The sequence below is a fragment of the Theobroma cacao genome, chromosome 5 (genome assembly GCF_053813885.1).
Source record: "Theobroma cacao isolate CCN51 chromosome 5, ASM5381388v1, whole genome shotgun sequence".
Lineage (NCBI taxonomy): Eukaryota > Viridiplantae > Streptophyta > Magnoliopsida > Malvales > Malvaceae > Theobroma > Theobroma cacao.
In genome coordinates, this window is record NC_142643.1 from 44,015,629 (window position 1) to 44,042,301 (window position 26,673).

Genomic DNA, 26,673 nt, shown 5'->3' on the forward strand with positions numbered 1-26,673 from the left:
GTTACAATACAGAGATGGTGGGCAAAAGCCAAATGAAAAGAATGTTTAAATTATTTCTTTTAACATATTTTGCATATAGGCTACTGGGGTCCTCTCCATCTCCCAGGTGTGGTTGTCAAGATTTCCAGCCTCCACCTTGCAAAGTTTCTTATCAAATTAGATACTTCTTTTGCTGTTGTGCATATCATTATATTTTGGGATATCTCTTCTATTGTTGGTGGACCTTTTTTTTTATATAAAAAATATTTAACCTGATTTAATCACATTAGGATAGATTTGGGTATTGGGTTTTAGGGTTACTTATATTTGTCCATGAAATTTTCTCTTCAAAATAGTTGATTAATTAGTTGTTGTTATGTATGTAACAAGCTCCTATATGATAAGTCTATCTCTATTTAAATAATTATATGGATTTAGGCAAATATTAATACATTTATAAGATAAACCATGACTCAAACTTTTATTCTCTCCAAAACAGTTGAGATAGCTAGCTAAGATATTGATGATAGTTGTTGTTAATTTATTTAACAAGTTACTATTTGATCAAGTCCATATCCCCCATTTGAGAGGCTGGTATGGCTATTATACTGCTAATATTATTTTCTCCCCCAACCCAAAAAAGAAAAAATGATAAATAAAATAAGAATATTCCTGCCATGTTTAATGAGTCGATTGGAACAGTTGATTGAATGGGGTGAATTATGAGACTTTTGACATTACAATGGATGAGTCAAAGCAAGCAAACCACCAAGTTTGCTCTTATGGGGCCACTGTCTCTTTTTTTTTTTTCTTCTTCTTCTGTGTGATACATTTAACCCAAAGTGGCTTTATATGCTTTGATGTTGAAACATTGGACTTTCTCTGGCCTTAGTTAGGTTTGCACCGGCCTCATTTTGTAGCCTTTGAATAAGCTTTTTGCATTTTCCCCCTATTATTGTCCTTTGCAAAATTCTAAGGTTTTTGCTTGCAAGCTACTTTTAGCTCAATAGTTTGGCATCAATTATTGTGGCTTTTTGAAATTATTATTTTTGTTGTTCTCCCTAATCCAATCTAAAGTTGCCAAGAAGAAATAATGGGAAGATTATTGCATTTTGTATAGCTGGCTATTAACCTATCTAAACACAATTCTTTTGGTATTTTATATTGTTCTTGTTCACCAGAGTGGCAAGAAATCAAGAACAAATAATAGCGATATGATATATCCATTGTTGAATGCTAACAATCTTTTTCCTTTAAAAAAAAGAAAGAAAGAGAATTGTTTAATTATTATTATTTTTTTTTGTCTAAAGATGCCAAATTAGCACCGCCCATGAAGGCATGAAGGACAGGTACTTTTGATCATATAATCAACATGGCAAGATATGGCAATTGAAGCACATAACAACCAATCATGTCTACTTATTATAAATTAATTAAATTATCTAAATTTATGTTATCTCCATCTATGAAAGAATTCTATAATACACTTTGTGAGCTTGAAATTTTCCTTCCTGAGTTGGTCAGTCTAATTTTGTTCCCAAAAGAAATTGTTGTTGGTGGGCAGATTTTATAATCCCCTTTCACCTCTTTTCTTTAGTACACTTTTTCATTTGTTTTGTTTTTTTGTATGGTGCATTGACCCTTTTCTTTAGGTACACTCTGCATTTTCTTTTTATGGTACACTGAATCCTTCTGCTCCCCTCTTTCTTGGGTTCAAATACCTCTCTCTCATCTTCCATGTTATCAGAGGTTCCCTGGACAGCTTGATTGACATGGCAAGAACAAGTAATTCAATGTTTATCAGTAGACCTATGAACCATTTGACAAATTTCAGACATGGAGACAGAATGCGGGGAAAGTCATGGAAATTGTGAAAGCTATTAAGCACTTTGGCTGTTTGCTTAGAGCTTCTTTATACTAAACAACATAGCAATGGCCTAACCACTGCAATGGCAGAAGAAGAATGAATTTTGCTTGCATGCTACGCATCCACTTACAAAATTTAATTAGAATTAATTAATCATTCCATATGTTGATGACGAGTGTTTATACATGAGCTCATTGATTTTTTTTTTTCACATCGACCATCTGCGTGGGATATATATACATTTTGTTCCACCCAAGTATATAACAACTTCAGAAAACTTTAAATAGCTACATATTATATGACGAGAAGGCAGATAAACTCATTCAGGTACCCTTCTGGGGTAGGGTTTCAAATGCAGAAACGGTATTCTCGAACTTAATCCGATGCAGAGGCGCACCACTTTGCTTGATAGCGCAAGCTGTTTTGTCTTCGAGAGGGCAACGTGCTTTCAGCATTGAAAATACATGATTGTTCAACCTTCTTGCTTTCTTCATTGCTTCTAACAGGGTATCCCATCCCTTTTCAAAATATTAATGCAGTCAGGAATAGACCATATACAAAGTGACAAGCAAACTGGAGGAAAATCACTATGATTTCTAATTCAATTTTATAACTTCATGAACTTTTTGGTGGCAAAAATCTAGTCTATGTCGACATTGGCAACAGCTCATATGAAGAACTGAGACACATGCAAGAAAGCAATTTCTGGTTATTTCGGCAACACAAGCCTCATAATATTATGCAACTCAAAACTACACCACCATAATAATAGTGATAGGTAATAGACGCATTCTGAGTTAGCTCGGTCTTAGAGCCCCAAAACCTCAAATCAAACTTCATTCTAGGAAGAATGGGTAATGAGCAGAAGGGGAGAAAATAATGAAGCCGGTTTTCCATATACATTGACAGATAACCATTTTTTCAAAAAAAATGCAGATTTAAATGTTGAACTTTGTACCTGGCCAAAATGAGGACTCCTATGTGTTTGTGTGATTGATACAGCTTCAACTTCTGCAACATTTAGGATTTGATATGAAAAATCAAATAGCTCAAAATGCAGCTGTTGCCCCAGCAAGTATATTATGGTACAACCACCCCAAGCAACTGAGTCACCCAGCATATCGTGATTGTTTGGCTGTAATTGAATAGACTGTTCCAGATATCCCTATGGCTCAAGAAGCAAAAAAAGATCAGTGGTAGCAAAGGATATTAGAAATAATACATTTCAGGGTGAACAAGATGTAAAGTTAAAGAGTTCATGCAACTCTGTGAGGATAGGTGAACCATTCTGATATAGCACTTCACAAGTTTTAGTCAAGCTGTTATATGGCTACTTAAATAGAAATAAGACAGCTTCCAAACTAGAAGTTGAAGCTCACAGCTTAAACTGCTGGAATAAATAGCAAAGTTGTATAATCATAAACATACTCTTATCCAAACATGGAAGCATTGATAATGTGATCCATCATTACAGAATTATATCGGACGAAAAGATGTGTCATAAAATCTAGAATTGGGAGCCAATCCAGCCAGAAGATATACTAAAGCAGTATGTTTATGCTTAGAGATCAAATCACTGCTATCGGAACAACATTTTGCTATTAAAGAAATATATTAAAGAGGTTGTGTTCAATGATCCTTTTGGAAAAATCAATTTAATAAAAAAGTGACAAGATGCATGTAATTTATATATGCTCTACAGTTTCAGGCAAAATTCAACAACTTCTGGAGTTATAATTGTTACTAGTTCATGAAAGGGTAACATCAGATGCATCTTATTATAACAAATATTATGAGATTTTTTGCTGCCTATTTTTCTCTAACAGGTTGAGCTACAGCAAGATAAAGCAGCAAACTTTCCTCTTTTCTTCCAACTAAATGTAACTCAAGCGGGGAAAAAAATAATTACCAACCAACATACATCCCTCTTAAAAAGTTTCAGACATTGCAAGATTATGAAATTTATATGTCAAGATCCATCATCATGAAAGATATGGATATTTTCATGTTAAGGGTAATTAAAGATTGTTCCTTACAATTTGGAGGCCACTATATATACGATAGAAATCCTTTGAAGTTGTGATGTCAATGAACCCAGTCTTGGGAGCAGCACTCCATTTACTGCAATATTTATCTAATGCTGCACTTGTAAATGCAAGGGCGTATTCCAACACACTTCCAGTATTCAAGTTAGCCTTGTACAAAAGATCTGCAGCACAAGGAAGACACAGCAACCGTTAGAACAGAGAAGCACAAAGAAAAGTACACAAACCTGGAATATGGCATAAACTTCTACAGGCAACATAGAGATAGTGACTGCTTATTCAAGAGTGGGATATTAATGATTACCTAAACACTTATTGCATCATGCTAATGTAACCATTTGACCACCCATTCCACCATGGTTGCTCTCAACAGTTAACCATTTTCCTTGAAAAGTTTAAGGTCTGTATTGGTTTAAAAACATTTTTCTTGATTTACATTAACCTAAATGTCAAAGATTTTGCATGCTTTCCTATTTCTAAGAGACAAGGGCAGAAAGTGTTCCTTAGATTCAAAGTGACATTTGTGGATTGTTCAACTTGATAATTGACAAATTTCTGCTGTTTAGGGAATGGTAAGTAGCCTTGATGAATCATACAGAATCAGCGATACTAAAGTACATGCAATTACAGACCTGCAGCTTCTGCCTGCTTTGACATTGTGTAAAACGAGGTTGGATTTGGGCACCTAGGATTTGACACAATTGTAGCAGTAGCAGATTTGAAGAGGTTGACAACAGGGCTATCTCCACCATTTTGTGATTGCAATGTTTGCCCATCTGCACCAGGAAGCAAGCCCAACCAAGGTGCTGTTTGCATGAAATGTGTGGTATCTAACTCTCTCTGTAAAGCAATCTTGCAACAATTAGAAGCAGAAACAACACGGATACAATCAACTCAGAAACTGATGCAATGAGTTAATGATTAGAATTGTCATGCAACATCATATAAGGTTACACATAATAAGGTATAAAATATCAATGTGTCCATCAGGTTTGTGATGGGATGCAAGGGATAAGAGAGGGAAAAGGACATCACAACCCCCTTAAGTATACTCAAACATCCATGATTGTACTCATTTATTAATTTGCTTTCTTATCGATTCTAGGAAGGGCAGGAACTGTTGATTATTTTGTGCCACCTATATTTTCTCAAATAAATGTTTCATACTTGACATACACAATAGGAAATGAAGACAGGATTATCATGAAGCAAGAAAACTGCAAGTACATTTACAAATAACTTGCACAGATATATAATCATGTGCTTTGTTGTAATATTATATTAATTTAAGTTTAAAAGATTGCGGCCTTATATTCAGATTGCTCTTTTGCACCTATTGCCAATATATTTTAAGCTAGATGCATAACCGTATTATTTTTAGTAGCAGCCTCACATGCCAAAGAGTTAGCTATATCTTTCAGACATTTCCAAATCATATGTGTTCCCCTGCAAGTAGTTGAAGTAGCACTCACAACATGGAGAATTTTTTATACTAACCAAAACAATATCAAGGAGCCCCATCCAATACAATACGCTTCCAATCTCCTTTATTCCACAAAGAACTTCTGCTTTTAGCTCTGATTTTGTTCCCCAACTGAGTTGCTCTTTAACGAGCCTCATACATCCTGTATATAGAGAATTCAGTATACAAGTGAAAAGATAAGATGCAGATACTGCCTACACCCTTCTTTCCACCCAAGAACAGAAAGGATGAAAGAAAAAAATCCTGAGGATAATGATTATTCATATATGAATGTAGTACCAAAGAAAGGATATGATTAGATTTCAACCCTCAAATTTTCATTTGCAACCTATCTGGTCCAAGAGTAGCTAGCAGTGCAAAGTATGCCATTCACAGTGATCATATGTCATTGGGTTGTGAACCTAGTTGAAAGTCAACAACTTTTATAAAGCAAATTCACTTCTAACATGCATTGAGTTTGTTCCATTAAGAATTTTACACACCAAAAATTTCCCACTTGTATTCTGGCTTAGCACTGAAGTCCAGAAAAATAAATAAAGGAAAGTCTGCTAAATCATTCTGTGGAACTCAGTCAAGGCCACCACAATAACTTTGTTTATCTTCTCTGTAAATGATAAAAACTCCTAGAATTTGCACTTTAAAAATTAATGGCGATGCACCTTCTTGGAAAGTTCTGTGCTTGGCATCAACAACCGTTTCGGAAAATCACATTCATAAATTGCTTTGACTTCCTAAAAATGTTCTATAGAAATGTCACATGTCTCTATGTTTGTAATTGAATGAACATATACAATATAGCATTTCTTAAATTCCAAACACAGCACTCTTACACCCATAACTTCACTGCAATCAGATGAAAGACTATAATATTTATATCAACTGATGTTTTGCATTTTGATACTACATAAAAGGAGGATCCTATGCTATTGCAAGGGGAAAAAGGCAATAAAAATGAGTATTACATCTTTCAATACTATTTGTGTACAACCAATGTATTTAGGAAGGAACAGTAAGTAAACTCAAAGTAAAAATCACATATGCCAGCTTTTACCTGTCACACCCCCATCGAAAGGAAGAAGTCCAATAGATTTCGGTAGTGCTTCTTGCAAGCCTGTAATCATAGGCTCGAGTGCAGCAATCTGTAACATACAATGACCCATAGGTTAGATTGAACTTCCACTAACTGAGCAGCGTGGATATGATCTTACTTCTTAGGTTGAATATTTGGCAACTAAAGCTCAAGATTATCGTGATGCAAGGACTGTGGTAATTATCATGACAGCATCTTGAGAATCAATAATGCTTTGAATTTGAAGAACAAAAATTCAGATTAAAGAATGGGTATGCACCTGTCATGCAAGTCAAGTAAATTGTCTAAACATTAATTGTTTAGCAAATTTGCATCCTAATTGGAATAACAGAGGAATAACTTGAGTCAATAATGCATGCATACCTTGTTTGATATATGATCCAGTAGTGCTCGGATAAGCCATGGCAATGACCTAGATCCTAGAAGTTTAACAACGGAAATCATGTGTGGGATCCCAAAAAATCCACTATGCAAACGGGCATAACTTTGATGTGCAGAATTTAAATCCTGCAATGACAGTAAAAGGAAATGGTACATGTAAGCAAAAATTTTTAGCACCCTATTTGTTGATATCAGTTGACAAGCCCACCTAAAGAAAAAAGAATCACCAAAGAGTAATTGCTTTTGCAACAATCATCACAAAGATTGCAATTGTAGAACCAAAAAACCAATGAACAACCATAGCTTCTTACTTGAGTACCACAATAGAAGTTTGGCTTGGCATGTGGAACTGATGGCTTTTGGACAGGAGCAAGAGGAACCTTTGAAGATCGGATGAAACGCTGAGTAGTATTGCAAAGGATAAAGTTTGGCAAGAAATCACTTTGCATCTCAGACCAAATCTAACAAACAAAAGTGAAAACCAAGCATTCAGTTATCAATGTACCAGAAGCTGTAAGCTATAGTTACATAAAAAGGTGACTAAATTTGTTGAACCTGAGACGCCAGTCGGCTAGAAAATGACACAAGAGAAATGTTCTCCTGCATCTCATTCAACATGAGACTGAATGAGTCTATTGAAAGATCTTTTGAAAGCAATTCATGGGAATGCTTTAATATGTCTAGCAGCTTTTCTAATTCCTGCAACAAGAGATCATATTTGTCATTGAATTTTGAAATACAAATAAAAAACCAAGGGAAAAAAATGTAACTACTTACCACTATGGCACATAGATCCTGAGACTCAAAACGGTCAAAAAGAAACTCAAGATTCTCTCTGAAGACTTTGTTCATCCTTTCAGCAATCAAACTTCTTAAATCAATGGTCCTCCCAAGAAACTATACATCACAAAAATTGACATCAATGGAGAGTATTAATCTAACATACAAACCACACAAGCATATCTTTCCATAGAAACAAGAAAAAGAAGCAAAATACATGCAACCTACAATAAAACCCAAAATAATAACACAAGGAACCAGCAAAATTTAGGGTGCAATATATGCTTAAGATATCATACAATGAATATCTTCCAAGTTACAATGATCATAAAAGATGAGGAACAGAAAGAAATGCTCAGAGACATTCAAGAAAGTAGGATGGAAGGATGATCTCCAAAATGATGGGAGAAGTTCAAAGCATATAAATCCAATCAATCTTGGTGGTACTAATGGTGAATTAGTGAGGAAATGCCATCATAAACCTAGATTACATAACATATTATGACAATGTTATGTTGATGATAAAAAAGAACAAACGATCCAGTCCCGCAATATACGAATGCATAAGATGCTAACCAAAGACATTAAATATACTGGTCATTAGAATAACACTTGATCCATAAAAGTAGAATTTCACACCCACAATATGACCCTAGACTAATCAACAGGAATATAGTTTGAATATGGAGTATAAATATGAAATCTGAAAGAAGATACTAAAAGACCTGAGAAATAAGTTTGCATATGAATGAATACACATCATTCCCAGCAACTACTAAGTAGTTGGGAGATGTCAAGATAAAAACATACAAGCCACTGCAATTAGGCAAACTACAAGTTTTTGATGGTATGGCATCTATTACTAATCAATGTAAATTACAGTCACCTTCACTCTAGTCATCTTTAGAAGTGAAGTGAACCGCATAGGCTGGATAGAATACTTTTCTCCATTGTCTAAGGCAAAGAGGAATGATGGATCAAGCAGCTCACTACAGCATGCGGAAACAACACCAGGTTAGCTTTAGTTCCAAACTTCATTATCATGGGCATATGTATCACAGACAAAGAACATACCTAGCAGACCAGCTCTTGTAATATGTGAAAATAGCTTCACAGAGTTTTGCAACAAGTATATCAAAACAATGGTCCACCTATAAGAATAAGAAAAGATCCCAAAGGATTGTTGAGTTGACCTTTATTTATTTCGATAGATAAAGTTGAAATCTGCAGAAAGATGTAAACATTCATGTTTGCAAAGGATAGCCCAGAAGTTGTTTTTACCTCAGCCTCAATTTCATCATAGAGGAAGCGCTGTTTCAGATAAACCAGTGCATGCTGTGCCGAATCATTATAAATGTCAAATGGCATCAGCACACTTTCAAGAAGGCCAGCACTTTGGGACTCGAGCACATGATCCACCAGCATCCAGGGAAGGGAGCATTCTATTGGAAACTGAAAATTGATAACAAGTTGCCATTAAAAAGAACAATCATAGAAATAACAACTATAAAGTATAGGAAAAACATGAAGTTAAGACTCTATAATAAAGACATAATTCATGTGAATCTCTCACAAGCCTTAAAAATCCTAATAGGCAAACAACAAGTGTGCATACCTAAAGGGTGTTAATAACACAGTAGAGATGGCGGCAGTAAATTGTCACTCTCACAATTTTTTAAGAAAATTTTAAATTTCCCATTAATAAATACAGCAACATTCCAGCCAATACAAAAAAGGCACCATGGTAGGGCACTAATGCTGTGTGATCACAGCAGCTGTGGAATAGAAAACTTGAAATGGAATATTGTACTCAGTAATCAATACATTTGCCAAATGCTTTATAGCCTCCCCACAGCAGAAATTAAAGTCATGTTTATCCAAGGTCTCATATCATTTGATTTTTTTCTAAATGTCGAATGCTCGGGGCCCCATAAGAATAACTAGAACCAATTATTAGTCATCTTTATGCCATGTTTAACCCTTAATTACCAAAGGGTTTCAAAACTAAATGTAGGGATAACCAACGCACCAACCCCCCCAATCCAAAGCAATAAAGCTGATCCCAGTAGAAAGAGGAAATATATTGCATTGGGTTTTTAATTTAGTCTCAAATTGAAAATATATATACTCATCCTTCTAGGAAAATGTTAGTATGAGCCCTACAAACCAATCTGTGAGATATTTGCAACTAGCATGTAGGTGCTTGCCATGAGAAAGTGATTTCACTTAACATCACCTACTATGAGAAGTGCATTTGGTACCTCATTCAAGTGTCTGTGTAATACTTCTAATGTGTCAGTTGTCTAACTACTCCCTAAACTTAAGACACCAGGCTATCTTGTATGTGGAGTACTATGCTTTGATTTCATCCTTACGGGTACCTAACCAAGGATGCCAAAACAGAATGTTTTTGGATACAGTATGAAACATATGAAAACAAATGAGTAATCAAGATAAAAATCATCACCTCAAGTGATTCAAGGGAAAATATATTATTAGTTCTTGGTTGACATTAGATTAATCAAATTCTTGGTCAAGGTGATTAGGAGATTATGAAATGAGTTTCATAAGTCTCCTTAAAGCTAATTATCTAACTACAGGAACAAATATGAAGGTCAATAAAAGTAGGCACTGCATCAAGCTCTTATCATCTCCGAGAAATGTGATAGGGGAATGAATTACACTGATAAACTATACACTGAATGGTTATCAAAGAATTCTTTGACTCTTCTAACAATTGGGTGGCTATGATGCATTGCTAGATGCCAATCTTGGTCTATGGAATTGAATTAGTTAATTTAAAATTGAATATGATTCATTTAAATTAACTACTTAATAAAATTATAATTCAATTCCATTGGCAACATGGTGTAAACTTAATGGGTCACAAACAAAAATTGAAATTTGGATTAAATTAAGAATATGATAATTTAAGTTAGACGTAAATCAAATTCTACGTTTTAACTATTACGGACCTAATTAAAAGAGTTTAATTAAGCATTAGTTAAATATTATAATTGATACATATATATAATATTAAGGATTTATTTTGTAAATTTATTTTGTTTCAATTTTTGTTAATCCGCTGCATTCATACTCTAATCATGCCATTCCTAACAGTGGTATCAGAGCCTCCCTTCATTTTAATGCAAAGGTATATTTTGTTATTATTTAATTTCAATTCTAATTGGACGTGAAGCATTTGGAAAAGATCAAAAAAGCTTTAAATTTTGATTTTATTTTAAATTAGTTTATCGCAGATTCGATTTTTTATTTTTAATACTTATTTGTTTTAACAACTAATCTTGTTAAAGTGTCTCAATTTTGTAGAACAATATATTCATGAGATGCACAGAAGAGTTTGATAAGAAAAGATTTGAATTCATGGGAAACAAGATGCGGTTTGGTGACAAAATTCGATTCTGTCTAGATTTGCATATAGTTCGATTTTTAGTTTTTAATAGAGGTCTAAAAGCCTCTAAAAACTTCTGAAAAAATTTAAAAGTAATCTACATTGAAAGCGTTTCAATATGATTGCTTACCAGCCACAAATGGTGAAGGACAGGCCACGAAATCGTAGCTGAAACCACTACCGCCAGCAGTAGTTTCAAGTCATGGTTTTGGCTGAGAAAGGCATCTGCAAAGAGTCCTAAAATTGTGCAATTATTGCAACCTTTTTGGATAAATTTTAAAGTTTGAATATGTTCAAAACATGCCCGAAAAGATTATTAAAATTAAGAGATTTAATCCCTTGATTTATGCCACTGTAATGCCACATATGCAACTCAAAAACTACACCTATGTACAGAATACATAGGTTACAGCTTTTTGGGGTTTTGGCCAGTTAAATCAAGTTTAAAAATTATAAAATTTTAATATGAAAAGGTTCCATATGTTAGCTGACCATGGTTAAAATTTAGGAATTAAATTTCCTGATTTGGTGCCGCATGAAGCCAAACCGTTCACGGTTTTGGGATAAATTGGTGCCTATATTTTATAGTTTTTGAGATTTTAATGTCAAACCTCATGAAGCCGTGCATATATTGTTCTACAATGCTACCAGAATTTTGAAAAGTCATAGTTTTTGAGATTTTAATATCTATATTTGCAGCCTAAATTGGTGCAATTAAAAATACTAATTTGCTAAACAATATCTTATAGAAAAGTTCCAAAAAGCTAAATTTTGATATATTTAAATTAGAGAATTTGATTCCTTAAAATAAAGATATTAGAATTCAATTAATCACATTCATAAATTTAGGAATTTGATTCCTACAAATATAAAAGTGTGATAAATATGCACAAGATAAATATCATGAATTAATTTTCTTTTTTTAAGAAAGAAAATTCGAATAGGACGCTTAAATATAATTAAAGATAATGTTGATTTAAATATTGCATTTTAAATTATCTAATGAGATTAGATAATTGAAGTCATAATTTTTAATTTAAAAAAAATTAGTAAAAGTTACTTAAAACGTGTAAGGATTACGAATTAAAAATTTTTTAATTTGTAATAATATTTTAATTCTAATCCTGATAAGATAATGAATGGATAATATTCCTAATATTGATTAGTAAAGACTTTAAATATATGGATACATATAATTAAAAATGAACTCGAAATTAGTTGTGTACTAATTTCGGATACTTCATATGATTAACAATTGGAACAAGACATGATTTAATTTTATGTTCATGTGGATGGATGAATGTGGATGATTATGGATTAGATCCAATATGATTGTGGATGTATGATTAAATTTTATCCTGGTATTTATTTATTAAATAGGGTCAACGCACCCTGCCTTTCTCGTAATTTTTAGGGATTGTAAAATTCTCTTCTCACCTAATTCCCCTTGATGTACCACAAGGTTTCTTTACTAAAATGTAGTTAGTTACATATAAGTGTAGAATTAAGATTAGTTTAGGAGTTGCTTTACAATTCGAAGATAAAGACTTAAAGACGCCACGAAGATACAAGGAGGAAGATTACAATATGTTGTATGTAAATCCCCTAAGTTTGACCAAGTTAATTTCCTTTGATGGCTCAAGGAAATTAGTATAGATAAAGTCAATAATCATATGAAGTAGAATGCATGAGATAGATTTATTTTATGCGATTAATTAATATTATGCATGCAAAGATAAGACCTTAACTAAATAAAAAATAAGAAAAGTTTTTCGATAAATATTGAGTCACATGCCACACATGATTCAGTTACCTTCCACTATATAGTAAGATAACTTGATTGCTCTTTTAATCAGAGACTTGTTGAGCACACTCAAGGTCACACTTTTAGACGAGTATGTTTGAGCTATTGGTGGGTCTTACTCAACTAGTTTCATAAAATCTTGATGCTTGGAAACTTTATTATTATAAAAACTGGAGGCAATGGCTAGGCGAAACATATATGATATGTTTAGGTAATGTGTTGTCACCTAGCTTATCTAGGAGTTGTATAGAAATACAATTGGTAAGCTCAATTACCAACTTAATCCACCTATCATGGTTTGTTGAGCACACTCAAAGTTATGATTAAAATGGATAAAAATCCTAACCCACTAAAAGAATCCTTGTAGAGATCTCTAAAGGTTATATGGAAGGTTATCATCTTGAAGAAAATAGTGAGAGCAATCAATTTAAAATTTACTATCTCATTTTAATTTATTATAATAAATGATTACTCATAAACGTTCTTTAAATGTTTAGGTTGTTAGAATGTGAATACACATTACTTGGCACAGCATACTTGATGTCATCATGAAATCTGGACCGAAATGCTTGGACTAGTATATCAAGTTGAAAAATGCACTCAAATATCTATTAAGAATAGATGTCATTATGGAAGATATCCTTGCCTTCTTGACAAGGTCAAACAATGAGAAACTTGTAGAAGTTTCACCTTTGACCATATATATGATTGAAGTAAATTTGTTTACTATTGATCCGTCATCATAGGTATTAGATATTGGATGTGGGTCACACTTATGTAATGACATGAAGATGTTGGAAATGAGTAAAAATTAACGAAGGAAGAGGTAGTCCTAAGAGTAAGAAATGAAGCAAAGGTTGCTGCATCGGTTGTAGGGACAATTACCACACCTTTATCTTATGGGTTAATCTTGGAATTAAGGGATTGCTACTATGTTCCTTTCATATCTTGAAATATCATATCTGTCATACTTGGTATTATATGATGATTTTGAATTTTGCATTAAGGGCAATTGTTGTTCTTTCTCAAAGGGAGAGATGCATTATGGTGCAAGGGCAAATTCAAACGGTCTCTGTATTCTTGATCCTAAAAAACCTATACTCAATACAAAGGTGAAGAAAGCAAAGAAAGATGATCCAAAACTATCCTACATCTAGCACTGTAGGCTTAGACACATCAATGAGACTCACTTAACCAAGTTACACAAACAAGGTTATATTGATCCATTTAATTATGAATCTTATGGAACGTGTGAGTGTTGTCTCATTGGTAAGATGACCAAGTCGCCTTTTACCAAGAAAGGTGAACGTGCTAGGGTGTTACCAGGACTTGTACATCTGGATGTATGTGGTCCTATGAATACTAGTGCTAGAGGAGGATACTCCTACTTCATCACCTTTACAGATAACCATTCTCGTTATGGTTATGTATATTTGGTGAAATATAAATCTAAATCCTTTGACAAGTTCAAAGAATACAGAGCAGAGGCTGAGAAACAAATTGGGAAGAGTATTCTCACTCTTAGATCTGATCGAGGAAGAGAATATCTTAACCAAGAGTTTCAGGATTATTTGAAAGAGAATAGGATTCTCACACAATGGACACCTCTAGGGACTCCATAGCACACTAAGGCTTCTAAAAGAAGAAATCAAACGTTATTGGACATGGTTCAATCCATGATGAGTCGTGCAGATCTTCCTATATCTTTTTAAGGATATCCCTCAGAAACTGCTACTCGCATATTGAGCCAAGTTCTTACCAAATCAATTGATAAGACATCATATGAGATATGGAGTGGGAAAAAGCCCAACTTGTCTTATGCCAAGATTTGAGGATGTACTGCTTATGTGAAGCGTACAATATTTGATAAGCTAGAAGAGAGATCAAACAAATGTAAATTTGTGAGATATCCTAAAGAAACACATGAATATTATTTCTATAATCACACTAAGCAAATGGTGTTTGTCTCAAGGCATGCCACTTGCCTTCAGAAAAGAATTCTTAATTGAAAGGTTTAGTCGAAGCAAAGTTGTACTTGAAGAAGTTCGAGACCCACAAATTGACATTCCATTGGAACTTGAGCTTAAGATTGTGGCATCTGATGTACAACCATAATCTCAAGAGGCACAACCACTCAAAAGGTCTAGTAGGATACGTCAAGCTCCAAAGAGACATGGATTTCTCTTGGAAAAGGATGCATTGCCCTTAAATGATGAGCCTACAACTTATGAGGAGTCGGTGTTGGACATCGATTATGAGAAATGGCTAGAAGCCATGAAATCTGAAATGGATGTCATGGATACCAAGTATGGCCTTTAGTGGATCCACCTAAAGGGATAAAACCCATCGGATGCAAGTAGGTTTTTAAGAGAAAGACCGATGTAGAAGGCCAAGTCCAAACCTTTAAAGCTAGACTGGTAGCAAAAGGTTACAAAGAAAGACAAGGAATTGACTCTGAAGAAACCTTTCACCAGTTATTATGCTTAAATCCATTAGGATTTTGCTTGCAATTGCTACATACGACGACTTTGAAATATGGCAAATGGATGTGATGATGGCGTTTCTTAATGGAAATTTGCGAGAGGAAGTGTACATGACACAACCTGAAGGTTTTATATCCAATGCCAATGCTAATAAGATGTGCAAGCTTCAAAAGTCTATTTATGGACTTAAGCAAGGTTCTCGAAGTAGGAACATCCGTTTTGATGAAGCTGTAAAAAGATTTGACTTCATCTTAAATGAGGATGAATTGTCTTTAAAAAGCCTAATGGAAGTGCCATAATTTTCCTAGTGCTTTATGTTGATGACATATTGTTCATAGGAAATGATATACCATTGCTATTATCTACGAAGATTTGGCTGTCCAAACAATTCTCCATGAAGGATTTGAGAGAAACAACCTACATTCTGAGAATAATGATCTATAGAGATAGATTTAAAAAGTTGCTAGGTCTCTCCCAATCTATATACATAAACAAGGTGCTAAAGAGATTTAGCATGATGGAGTCCAAGAGGGGACCCTTGCCTATGTCGCAAAACATCTATCTCTCCAAGAACGTGTCCAAAGAATCAAAAGGAGAGAGATCGCATGGATAAGATCCCATATACTTTAGCAATAAGATCTATCATGTATGCGATGCTTTACACTAGATCAGATGTATCTTATGCTCTAAGTGTCACGAGCAGATACCCAACTAATCCTTGTGAAGGTCACTGTAGCTATAAAAAACATCCTAAAGTACTTAAAAAGAACTAAGGATGAACTTCTTATGTATAGAGGAGGCTAACTCCAAGTTAGGGGTCATGCAGATGCAAGCTTTCAAACTGACAAAGATGATAGCAAGTCGCAAAGTGGATATATGTTTACACTCAATGGAGGTGCAGTGAGTTGGAAGATTTCCAAACAAGAAACAATTGCGGATTCTACAACCGATACTGAATACATCTGTGCATTTAAGCCAGCAAAAGAGGCAGTTTGGATTAAGTTCATTACTGAAATAAATATGGTTTCTAGCATTGTTGTTCCAATACCTTTGTTTTGTGATAACAATGAAGCCATTGCACAAGCAAAGGAACCAAAGTCTTATAAAAAATCCAAACGTGTATTATGACGTTACCATGTGATCAGAGTAATCATTGGAAAAGGAGACATTTGCATAGTGTATACCTACCGAACATAATATTGCTGATTCTCTCACTAAAGCATTGTTCTAACAGAAGCATAATCGTCATGTTGAGAACATTGGTATTAGATACATAGGTGATTGGCTTTAGTGCTAGTGGGAGCTTGTCAGTATGAACCCTACACGCCAATCTGTAGTTGTATGGGAATTGCATTTTGAGATAATAATGTATAACATTTTGTTACTCATAATAACATTGAAGTAGTTCTTTATCCATAAGTTTGTGATTTTATCACTTTTTATACTTATATAGATAAAGCCCATGGAACTATATATGCCTCACAAAGAAATTGTATTGGGATACAATTATGAGATCCTTATGCATCAAAACATTGTTTTTAAAAGTTTCTGATCATTGTATTATTGAGACAGGCATCAATAATGCCCAAAGATCGGCACATGCTATGTTCCTTACTTGTGAAGTAAATAACCGCTCTCATAGGTTGAAGTATAAAGATACTTGCAACCATAATGTGAATACTTGTCATGGGAGAGCAAGTTCACTGAATATGACCCGTCATGAGAAATGTGTTTAGTACCTCACTCAAGTGTCTATGCAATACTTCACATGTCAGATGTATAACTACTCCCTAGATTTGAGACACCAAGTTGTCTTGTATGTGAAGTACTATGCTTTAATTTCATCCCTAAGGGTGTCTACCCAAAGATACCAAAACAAGATTTTTTTGTATAGTATGAAGCATATGAAAGCAAATGAGTAGTCAAAATAAGAATCATCACCCCAAGTGATTCAAGAGAGAATATCTAATTAGTTCTTAATAGACATTAGTTTAATCAAATCCTTGATCAAGGTGATTAAGAAATTATGAAATTAGTTTCATAAATCTCCATAAAGCTAATAATTAATTGCAAAAACAAATATAGAGGTAAATAAAAGTAAGCACTGCACCAAGTTTTTATCATCTTTGGAATATATAATAAAATAATGAATTACACTAATAAACTGTACACTAAAAGATTGTCAAAAAATCCTTTGATTCTCCTAACCATTGGGTTGCAATGATGCATTAGATGCTAATATTTGTCTATGAAATTAAATTAGTCAATTTAAAATTGAATATGATTGATTTAAATTAATTAATTAATTAAATTATAATTCAATTCCATTATCAACATATTAGGAACCTCATGGGTCACACACAAAGATTGCAATTTGGATCAAATTGAGAATGATATGATTTATGTTAAACTTAAATCAAATTCTAAGTTTTAACTATTAAAGACCTATTTAAAAGAATTTAATTAGATATTAGTTAACTAATATAATTATTATAATATTAAGAATTTATTTTGTAAATTTTAATAAGTCTAATAATAAAATTAAACCTAGATATAAATATCACATTATAGCCACTCTTTTTGAGGCAACAAAACAAAATAATAGTTTTTCTTTTGAGCGCCGCCACTCTTGAGAGAAAACTTATGTATTGAATTGTTGGAAATCAAAGAAAAAATGACCAATCGTTGTCCACTTGCTAACACAAGCTCATGGCATAAAGCTCTCTCCTTGAGAAGGATCCGTTGCAATTGTGTGTGCAACATTAGAGCCAAGCGATTGAGTGCTTGAGATTCTTTTACACTAGAAAGTGTTCACATTTTTCAACACCAAAAAGAATCCATTTGATTACAATATCATTTAGAAGGTAAAAACCTTTTTTCTAATTTTCTATAGTGTTTAACTTTGCATTAAACAACCAAGGCAATCCAAAGGTAGGAGGTATGGTTTTTATTTTGTTTCAATTTTTTGTTAATCCACTGTGTTGATGCTCTAATCATGTCGTTCTTAGCAGAAAAGACTTCAGATGACAAAATAATTAGCAGAAGAGCATCTTGACAAGATAGACTGCTCCTCTCTGCTTAAGCAAGAGCTTCATATAATAGAATAAATTCAGGAAGAAATTGGACAGATTAATAATAAGAATTGGGTTATTATCTTTCTTACCTGAATAACACGAGAAGACTCCAAATAAAATTCTCTAAACCATAAGAAACCAAGATCTGTCAAAGTTGCAATAGTCGCTGCAGAAAAACCATTACACCAGGATTAAAATTAACCATTTCATGCTTTGTAAGATCTTTTATACAAACACCATTTTCCTTTTTGGTTAGAGTTATGGAATACAACAAGAGTAGCACAAGATTTTATAAGGATCTATAAGAAATAGCAACATCAGCTATATATACATGGCTATCAAATGTGTCAAGATAAAAGTTCCAACTTGATATGGTGCGATGCTATCAAAAGAATTCATTCACATGACTTCAAGGAAACAAGGTTAAATACCAACTTAATTGGGGTTTGCTACATGAATCCATTTCCTCCATTTTACAAACCATACTTAATCTAGTGTAAGATAATATTTCAATCCAGGTGCACAATTAACTTCTCTAGGTTAATGCTATGGATTTATCTTTCCATAAGGACAAGGACAGCTGACCACAGTTTTTTCTCTGATGATGCCATCCATATTTATGGACGTAGGCAAGAGATCACAGCGGAAAGGAATGTCCAGAAACTTGTATCAAGGAAAGTGCAACATAGCTGAGTTTAGAATTAAAATGGATGTTATACCAATGCTCAACTACGCCAAACATCACCAAATTTCTGTCCCTGAAATTCTCTGGCATCAAATGAACCTGGACACAAACTACCTTCAAAGTAGTTGCTGGTGGATTGGTTATTAACCTACTATTCTTCCCTCAACTAAACCAGTTTCCAAAACTGTAAAATGCATGCTAGAATGATATATACAAATATGTCTGCATGCCTATATGTGCATATGCGAGTGTCACTTCAAGAGAAGTCTACAACTAAGACGTGAGTATGAATGCAGTTAAAAATCCTCCCCCCTAACCACTTACAATCATCCATAGTCCAGTTTGCACTTAAAAGTGAAGCAATTATCACCAAACTGATAAAAGCCAGTTATCCAATTTTCTTTTTTTTTTTTTTTGAAAGGCCAGTTATCTAATACTTGAAAGTATTCGCTTTTTCTACTACTAGAAATAAAGATAGAAAGGAGACACTCCTAGGTAAAATAATGAATGGAGATAAGGTAAGAAGATAACCTGAATAATCCAATATGTGCAGGAAGAAGCTTAGCTTGTAAAAGAAGGTTTCCAACTGCTTTAAGTCATTAACAGGAATCTCAGACCCACTGTTACCAAATAGTCCCCCAGGCTTCCTAAGATTACCACCAGAGACCACTTCATATATTAGAAACTGCAAGCAATGAACCTGAAATGGGGAAAAAGATAGTCACTTACTAGGAGTGGTTTGTGAGTTATGACAGTATATGCATTTGCTATGTTATATTGCCAAAATGACAGAATTCGAATCATACGTTAAAACTTTTACAAAGTTGAAACCAAACCATTTATATAACATGCTGCAAGATATATCCTTAATTTATTTCCAAAAGCCACTTCCATAGAAGAAAAATGAATGTATGATTGACTAGAAGAAAAATGAATGTATGATTGACTTGAACCAAGAAAAAAGAGCAATATAAAAGCTTTGGATACTGAAGTACGTATTCACACAGAGCCATTCACTTTCTATAGCATTACTGCTACTGTTATGTCATTAGGTGGAAACTTGTCAAGAGGAAGAAGATTACCCCACAAAGGACTAAAGAAAATGAAAAGAGGATGCAAATATGAATTGACGATACATACGACTCTTCTGGTTACTCTAACATACCCATGCTGACACTTGTTGGCACTCTGAATTTTGATGGGCATGAGATACCTTTGTTATTTATACAAGGAAATTAAGTGTGTTTCCCTCCATTGGCATGGTGCAAATATATACACTAAGAAGTATAAATGCTTTCAAACAGTCAGAAGCAGAGAACTCGCAAAGCAAAAAATCACGGCATGCATGAAATAGCTTGTACAGGGGAGAAACCTGGGTTGCTGTCGGTGCCACTGGTCTAGGATAAAAGAAGTTTCCTCTACTTTCGTCACCTCCATGTTGTAAAGACTGATATTCAGATTCAGGCTTGCTTGAGTTTGCCATCCAGTCTGCTGAAAGGGTCCGCATATCAGAAAGAATCCTGGAAAATTAGCAATTGAATAAATTACATAAGCAATTGCGAAGATCTTATTGGAAAATATACACTAGTTGATACGCAGATTTATCTTAATGAACAAATTCACCGTTTCCACATGAATGCTCTGACAGAACACACTTCTGAAAAACATTGATAGATCTTGCTCTTGTCGAGATTATTGTTCCCATAGCAGTGTAACATAGTACTCTTCCTCAATTTGAGAAGGCAAATAGTTTAAATTTAATATTACAAACATGATGTAAACATATGTTAGTCGAGAGCAAACAAAAAATAGTTTTGTTCCATATGAAATTTACAAATGTAGTACATTTTCTCCAGTGATAAAGATGACATAAGAATATGAATGGTACAGTGATAAAAGTAAGGATACATTTGGGCCAGCATATTTTTTTTAAAAAAAAATCACATAAAGGTGTTGAGATTCAAACCATGAATTCATTTATCATGATACTAATTTAAATACACACCTTGACAGATCTTTTTTCTTTCTAAATGTAGTCCGCAACATGGTAGCTAATGTATTTTGAACAAAATCTTGCACCTCTGCGTGTATTGTTTCCCATAAAGCATCAGCTACCAACGTATCAGACCGCTGCATCATTGATCCAACACTCTTTATGTAGCTAACAACTTCAACAAGTGCTTTCCTTTCCTCTGCACTATAATTATATCGTACAACCTACAAGATAATTAAAGTTTTATAAAAACCCTATCAAGCAAAATATTGACAGTACAGGAACTAGCAGGCAACTCAGCCATAGAACCTATTCAATTTAGTTCCAGTTCAAAAGGCTTCTCCTTCAAATCAACTTCAAAGATACAATCTCAAGAGAGCACAGCTGCACTGAGCTCCAGTATGTCAAAACACATTGCCAGACAAGCATAGATGTTACTATTAAAGCAACAATTTTAAAGAGTTTGTGACTCAAACAGAATAACTGAGAGGCAATGGATGAAAACAAAACTTTATTAAAAGGTTAGGGACTAGTGGTGCATGCCAAGTAGCATTTTACCCAAATAAAATACCTTTTCATAGTCAGAATAGGATGCCAATAACTCTTGTGACTCTGAAGGACCAGCATCCTTGCATGGGCGAGAAAATTTCCAGGCACATTGTTCCCAAACACGTGCAGTCCATCTACTCAATAGCTGGAAACCTTCAACAACCATATCATACATGTTTCCTTTAACTTCTTTGCACCACTCAACATCTGCACCATCAGTAGATTTCAACAGCAAAAGCTGTACAAACAATTTTGAAAAAAGAGTAACAATGGTTTAGAAATTTATATAGCAGCGATAGAAATGTGTCTGCATATGATGAAATGAAACTGTGGAACTCAGATTGGAGAAGCACCTGATTTATTGATGAAGCAAATCGGATAGCAAAATCATCATGCTCAGCACGGATGGCTCCAATATGATTGACAATTAGATAATGCCTCTGATAAGTAATTATGTCAAGGTTGTACTAAGGCAAGAGCTAAAATTTTTGCACTGAACAAGTTGATGGATATGCCACAAGACATATCAAAAAGGTTTTAAATAATAGACATGGAAGAAAAATTAAGTGATAATTTTAGGACCACATTAATAACAAAAATTCAAAGTTTAGGTTTAACATCATTATCTTATTCTTGGACCTAAGCCACGAATGCTGCATGCTGTCAGCTATAATAATTACTTGATATGCATCTTAAAGCAGAGATCATCACAAGCATATTTTATTAGTTCCATATATGGTACAAAGACCCAAAAAAAGGTTCACTAGATCAAAAGACAACAAATATTAATTGCAATGAGTTTTACGCAAAACATAACTTAATAATATTTCACACAGGATATTCTTGTGCTTCCCGGGGTGGAAGTTCATGAGGTGATGGAAGAGTGAGAAGACGAGTTTGGCTGGAGAATTTTTGGAAGTACATTGACAATTCTTTCAAAATTGCAGCAGGAGAAAGATGAAGATCAGGGAATGCAGGAATTACTGGATCATTCTACACCAAGAAAAAGAAAGCTATTAATTCAATTATGCCAACTTGTTATCAAAAAATGCAAGGGAGAAAATATGTAATGAACAATTTTGATTCCTATATGGAATTGTAGATCAGCACTGTTGCACAATACCTTAAATATACTGATCAGTCTATTGATTTTCACCCTCTTGTACAGTGACTCGCTATCTTTCTCTGATGATGTTGCCATGACAACAAGAACAGGCAACACTCGGAGAAGCATGTGCCGCTCAGGAAACAGAAGGGCAAAATCCAATTCCAAGGACTCAACAGCAAAGACTATAAGAACTTGAAGGATGTCTTCTACACTATATTCAGTCAAGGTCCTCAATAATCATTAAAAAGAATCGTCCAAAAAATAAATTAAAAAGAATGTAGCATGGACTCCACATGAGGGTTTGATAGAAAAGGCATACTATTTTCCTCATAACCTGGCAACACAACAAACATTCATCAAACAAGGTTTAACCTAAATACCAAATAGTATAATTGTTCTTTTAAGGTATCATGCAGGGGATGCAAGCACTGCATTCACCACAAACACATATGAGACAGGATACTTGTTTACACGGAACATCTCCACATGCAAGTTCAATAAGATAGCCCACCTTGAGCTCAAGAAAATCTGTAACAGAAAACAGTAAAACAATATTAGTTATCACGAATTCAAGTGAAAGGAAACCAATGTTTAATGTTTCTAAACCATTATCCTAAAGAACCACAAAGGCACACCTGTAAATCATCCAATTCCTCCCTCATAGAGTCAGTATCTGGCCACTGAACACTGACCTGTGTGAATGTCCTGTCAAAGAGGGAATAGGTCAAAAAGAGAATGACATTAAACTTCACTAAGCATCTATGCGGAGGAGATTGCCCAAGTTTAAACTCAATTCTACTGATTTCTAGAACACCAACAATAAAACATAAATTTTAAAACCATAAAATAGTGAATTGAACTTTGATGATCAACTAGTAAGTTTAAACTTTCAAAATTCTCAGACCTCATAAATAAACATACCCTAGAGAATTATATCCAATAAGCTAGATGAGTTTTCTTGAAAGCAAATGTAGCAAATGTTTGAGTGAATGGTATTTCCGACTCAACCAGGCAAGGCTCCTATCATGGCTTAATTACTGGTTTTCAGCTTGTTTTCTAGCTTTTTGTTTCTCCAGCTTTTGATTCAACGCTTATTGTTTTTCACTCATGTATACATCTGAAGCACATTGATTACCATTTGGGATTTTTTGTTTTCATATATCTTTAGCTGCATTCCTGCAACAGTCTCTCTATATCTAAGTATTTCTTTGTTTGCAACAGATATCAATCAGCTGAAACCAATTTAATCTGCAACAGAGAGTGAGTGAGACAATTTAAGCAACCTAAGTCCTCATCTCTAGATCTTCTCTGTTTATTGTCATCATCCACTTTTTGGTACCTTTAAAGACAAATTTAATCTGCCGTTTAAACCAAACCACTCCCCAAAATCCGATTGATGATAAACATTCAGCACCAATCCTGATACTATATTGCTGCATTTATAAAGATTCTACGCAAATTATACAGCCTACAACCAAATCCAAGTCTATTTTGCAATCTAAGAGAGAAACAAGCAATATGCAATAACTAAAAATCATTCTTACCGCTTGTACCAGGAGAAGTCATTAGGTATGCTTGCTTTAGCATTTTTGAGATGATCAAGTTGCACTAAAACATCGAGTAACTTCAACATGGACCTAGATATGAGAAAAAAATAATAAAGTAAGCATAAGTAAGGTATCTTACGAGAAGAGCTTATTCTAACATCAACATTTAAATGTTAATTAGAAGGTTGCATATTTACATATTCAGCAGTCCAATAGGTAATTACAGCAAAAGAAAACAAGATGAGATTCTCAAAAATAAAATAAAAAACATATCAAGTCAAATAAAACAAGGGAATTGTCACAACATACCAGAGGTGAGTTATTGTAGGGCCATTAATGCATCGCTCAGGCCTAGAAAAGCGTTGCATGTCAGCTGCTAGCTGTGTTACAAAATTAACAGTTATCAGTAAATGACAACACGCAACCTTAAGAAAAAACAGAATATTAAAAAGGAGTAACCAGATAGGTACTTTAGATGCAGCTGATGCTTGCCATCGCTGTATTTCACGCAACCGACTCATCTCCAAGTCCAGAACTTGATATGTTTCTAGATATAAGTCAGCTTGACTATGCTTCATAGAATCAGGAAGCTGCCACATCATGCACAATAAGTAACGCACTTGCACAAGAGAACCAAAATTGCAAATGTGATGAGGTTTCTTATTAAAGGGAAATGATCAAAGGAACATTTCTCCATATGATGCTAATTGGTATCATGATGGTCATGATGATATACTCAAAGCAATTTTTTTTTTCCTTTTGAGTCCTTAACTATGCCAAGGTACCTGAGGAAGTGCTTTGACACAACTGCGGTATGTGTAAAGCACTGATGCCATCTCCTTCCCTTCCAGGATGAGTGTGTTCTGCCATGCCATCAAAATATTAAATCAGAGACAAAAAGAAAACATAGAAATGATCAAAATTTTGCAATAACTCTTGACTCTGGAAAGTTCAAGTGAAAATGGAGTATTTATGCAGAGAAGCAAAAAGTAGTGAACAATATCAACATACAAGCTGATTGAGCGCTTTGGTGTCCTCAGAAAGAGACAAACGGTAGGCAGAAACATCGCTATACTCTGAAAAACAGAAAATTTGTTCATTAGCTATATATAAACAAGAGGCCATTAATACAATGGATCTATTCCCAGGTTCTGCAGTCATCCTCCTCTTCACTACTCCCAAAAGAGACTCACAAATGCATATTTCGTACAAATTAAATTTCCAAAACTTTAAGATTCAAGCTCTGCAATGATTCAAATGAACATGAAGTTTCATTCTTCAAACTTAAATCTACTCGTTAAAAAAAAGAAAAAACTGAAATATAAAGAGAGAGAGAGAGAGAGAGAGAGAGGGAAGTACCAATGGGACTATTAGTTGCTCCTCTTTCAGTTGACACCAAAACTGCTGGTCCTTGTACTTCCGGTTGCTCATCCTAACAAAAATAAATTTAAACCAAAAAAATCGAAAGAAAATTTTTAAAAAAAATTAAATGCATTTTTTTCATTAATTTGATGGCAAAGAAGTTAAATTCGATTTCTACAAATTTGCTTCCTTTTTGTTTTCAAAAAGCTATAATGTAAAGCATACAATGCAATGCATTGTAATTTTGCGAAAAATAAAACAACTCATTTAGGAAACAAATCTACAGAAATTAAATTGTAACTTCTTTGGAAGCAAATTAATGAAAGCAAAGCTAAAATAGGAAAACATAAAAGTTACTTTCTAAGTAATTAATTACCTCTAGGGAGAATGTGGATAAAGCTGCAATGGCTTCTTCAACTGGAACTGCTGCCATTTTTGAAAGAAATTGCTTGAAATTTTTTTTTCAAAAATCAATTTAAGTATTTAAGCTCTTTTTTTCCTTTTCAAAATTATAACATTCTTTGAGGTAAACTTTTGCTTTTTTACTTTTATTTTCTTTTTTGGGTAACAAAAATAGAATCGTTCGTTTTTCGATCCTGAGCGACTCGGAACGGGAAAAGGCTGTCGGAAAGTGAGTTGATGGCTCGAGTCTTCAACATTTAGTAGAGCTGGAACTGTAGGTTGTTTTTACTAGATTGGACATGATGTGCTTGTTAAATTACGTCAATGCCATCGAGAATTTAGAAATTACATGTAAGAAATTTTTTTATATATTTTAAAATTTTTCTCCATATGATTAATAAAATTAATCTAAAATTTTATTTTTTTATAACATTCAATTAATTTTTTCTATATTTATTTTTAAATTAAGAGTATTATTTTTATATTATATAATACTGATATAATATAATAATAATGATGTGACATGTTATCATAATCTCATCTTTTAATATAATTAGATAACAAATCACATAATGTGACATAAAATCTATAAATATTATTTTAATTAATGTTAATTAATCAATTGTTAA

At 33.8% G+C, this 26,673-nt stretch overlaps 1 protein-coding gene across 2 annotated transcripts; it reads right to left on the reverse strand.

Moving 5' to 3' along the window:
- Window positions 1-1,972: 1,972 nt before the first annotated feature.
- PIR121 (transcription activator) lies at window positions 1,973-26,302 on the reverse strand. 2 transcript variants are annotated; one of them, XM_018121923.2, is made up of 31 exons: window positions 26,019-26,302; window positions 25,640-25,712; window positions 25,292-25,356; window positions 25,066-25,143; window positions 24,751-24,870; window positions 24,590-24,660; window positions 24,278-24,370; window positions 23,369-23,438; window positions 23,197-23,261; window positions 22,749-22,944; window positions 22,467-22,618; window positions 21,979-22,072; window positions 21,648-21,863; window positions 21,089-21,300; window positions 20,707-20,811; window positions 20,456-20,603; window positions 19,615-19,783; window positions 18,488-18,564; window positions 8,907-9,077; window positions 8,700-8,776; window positions 8,512-8,614; window positions 7,623-7,742; window positions 7,401-7,544; window positions 7,157-7,306; window positions 6,828-6,971; window positions 6,426-6,513; window positions 5,389-5,516; window positions 4,524-4,731; window positions 3,883-4,055; window positions 2,805-3,011; window positions 1,973-2,364 (listed from the first exon to the last, which is right to left on the reverse strand). In XM_018121923.2, the coding sequence occupies exons 1-31, from the start codon at window positions 26,073-26,075 to the stop codon at window positions 2,170-2,172; spliced, it is 3,969 nt and encodes a 1,322-aa protein (XP_017977412.2). In that variant the 5' UTR covers window positions 26,076-26,302; the 3' UTR covers window positions 1,973-2,169. The 2 variants fall into 2 exon arrangements, with proteins under 2 accessions (XP_017977412.2, XP_017977413.2); XM_018121924.2 differs by lacking the exon at window positions 20,707-20,811 and having other exon boundaries at window positions 26,019-26,301.
- Window positions 26,303-26,673: the final 371 nt, after the last annotated feature.

Excerpts from the sequence above, each read along its gene's own strand:
- PIR121 (XM_018121923.2), bottom strand. The coding sequence starts at position 26,075 with ATGGCAGCAGTTCCAGTTGAAGAAGCCATTGCAGCTTTATCCACATTC. Across the intron at positions 22,945-23,196 it reads GAGATGTTCCGTGTAAACAA|TGTAGAAGACATCCTTCAAG; the intron begins GTATCCTGTCTC and ends GACTGAATATAG. Across the intron at positions 7,743-8,511 it reads TAAAGATGACTAGAGTGAAG|TTTCTTGGGAGGACCATTGA; the intron begins GTGACTGTAATT and ends TGTGATGTATAG.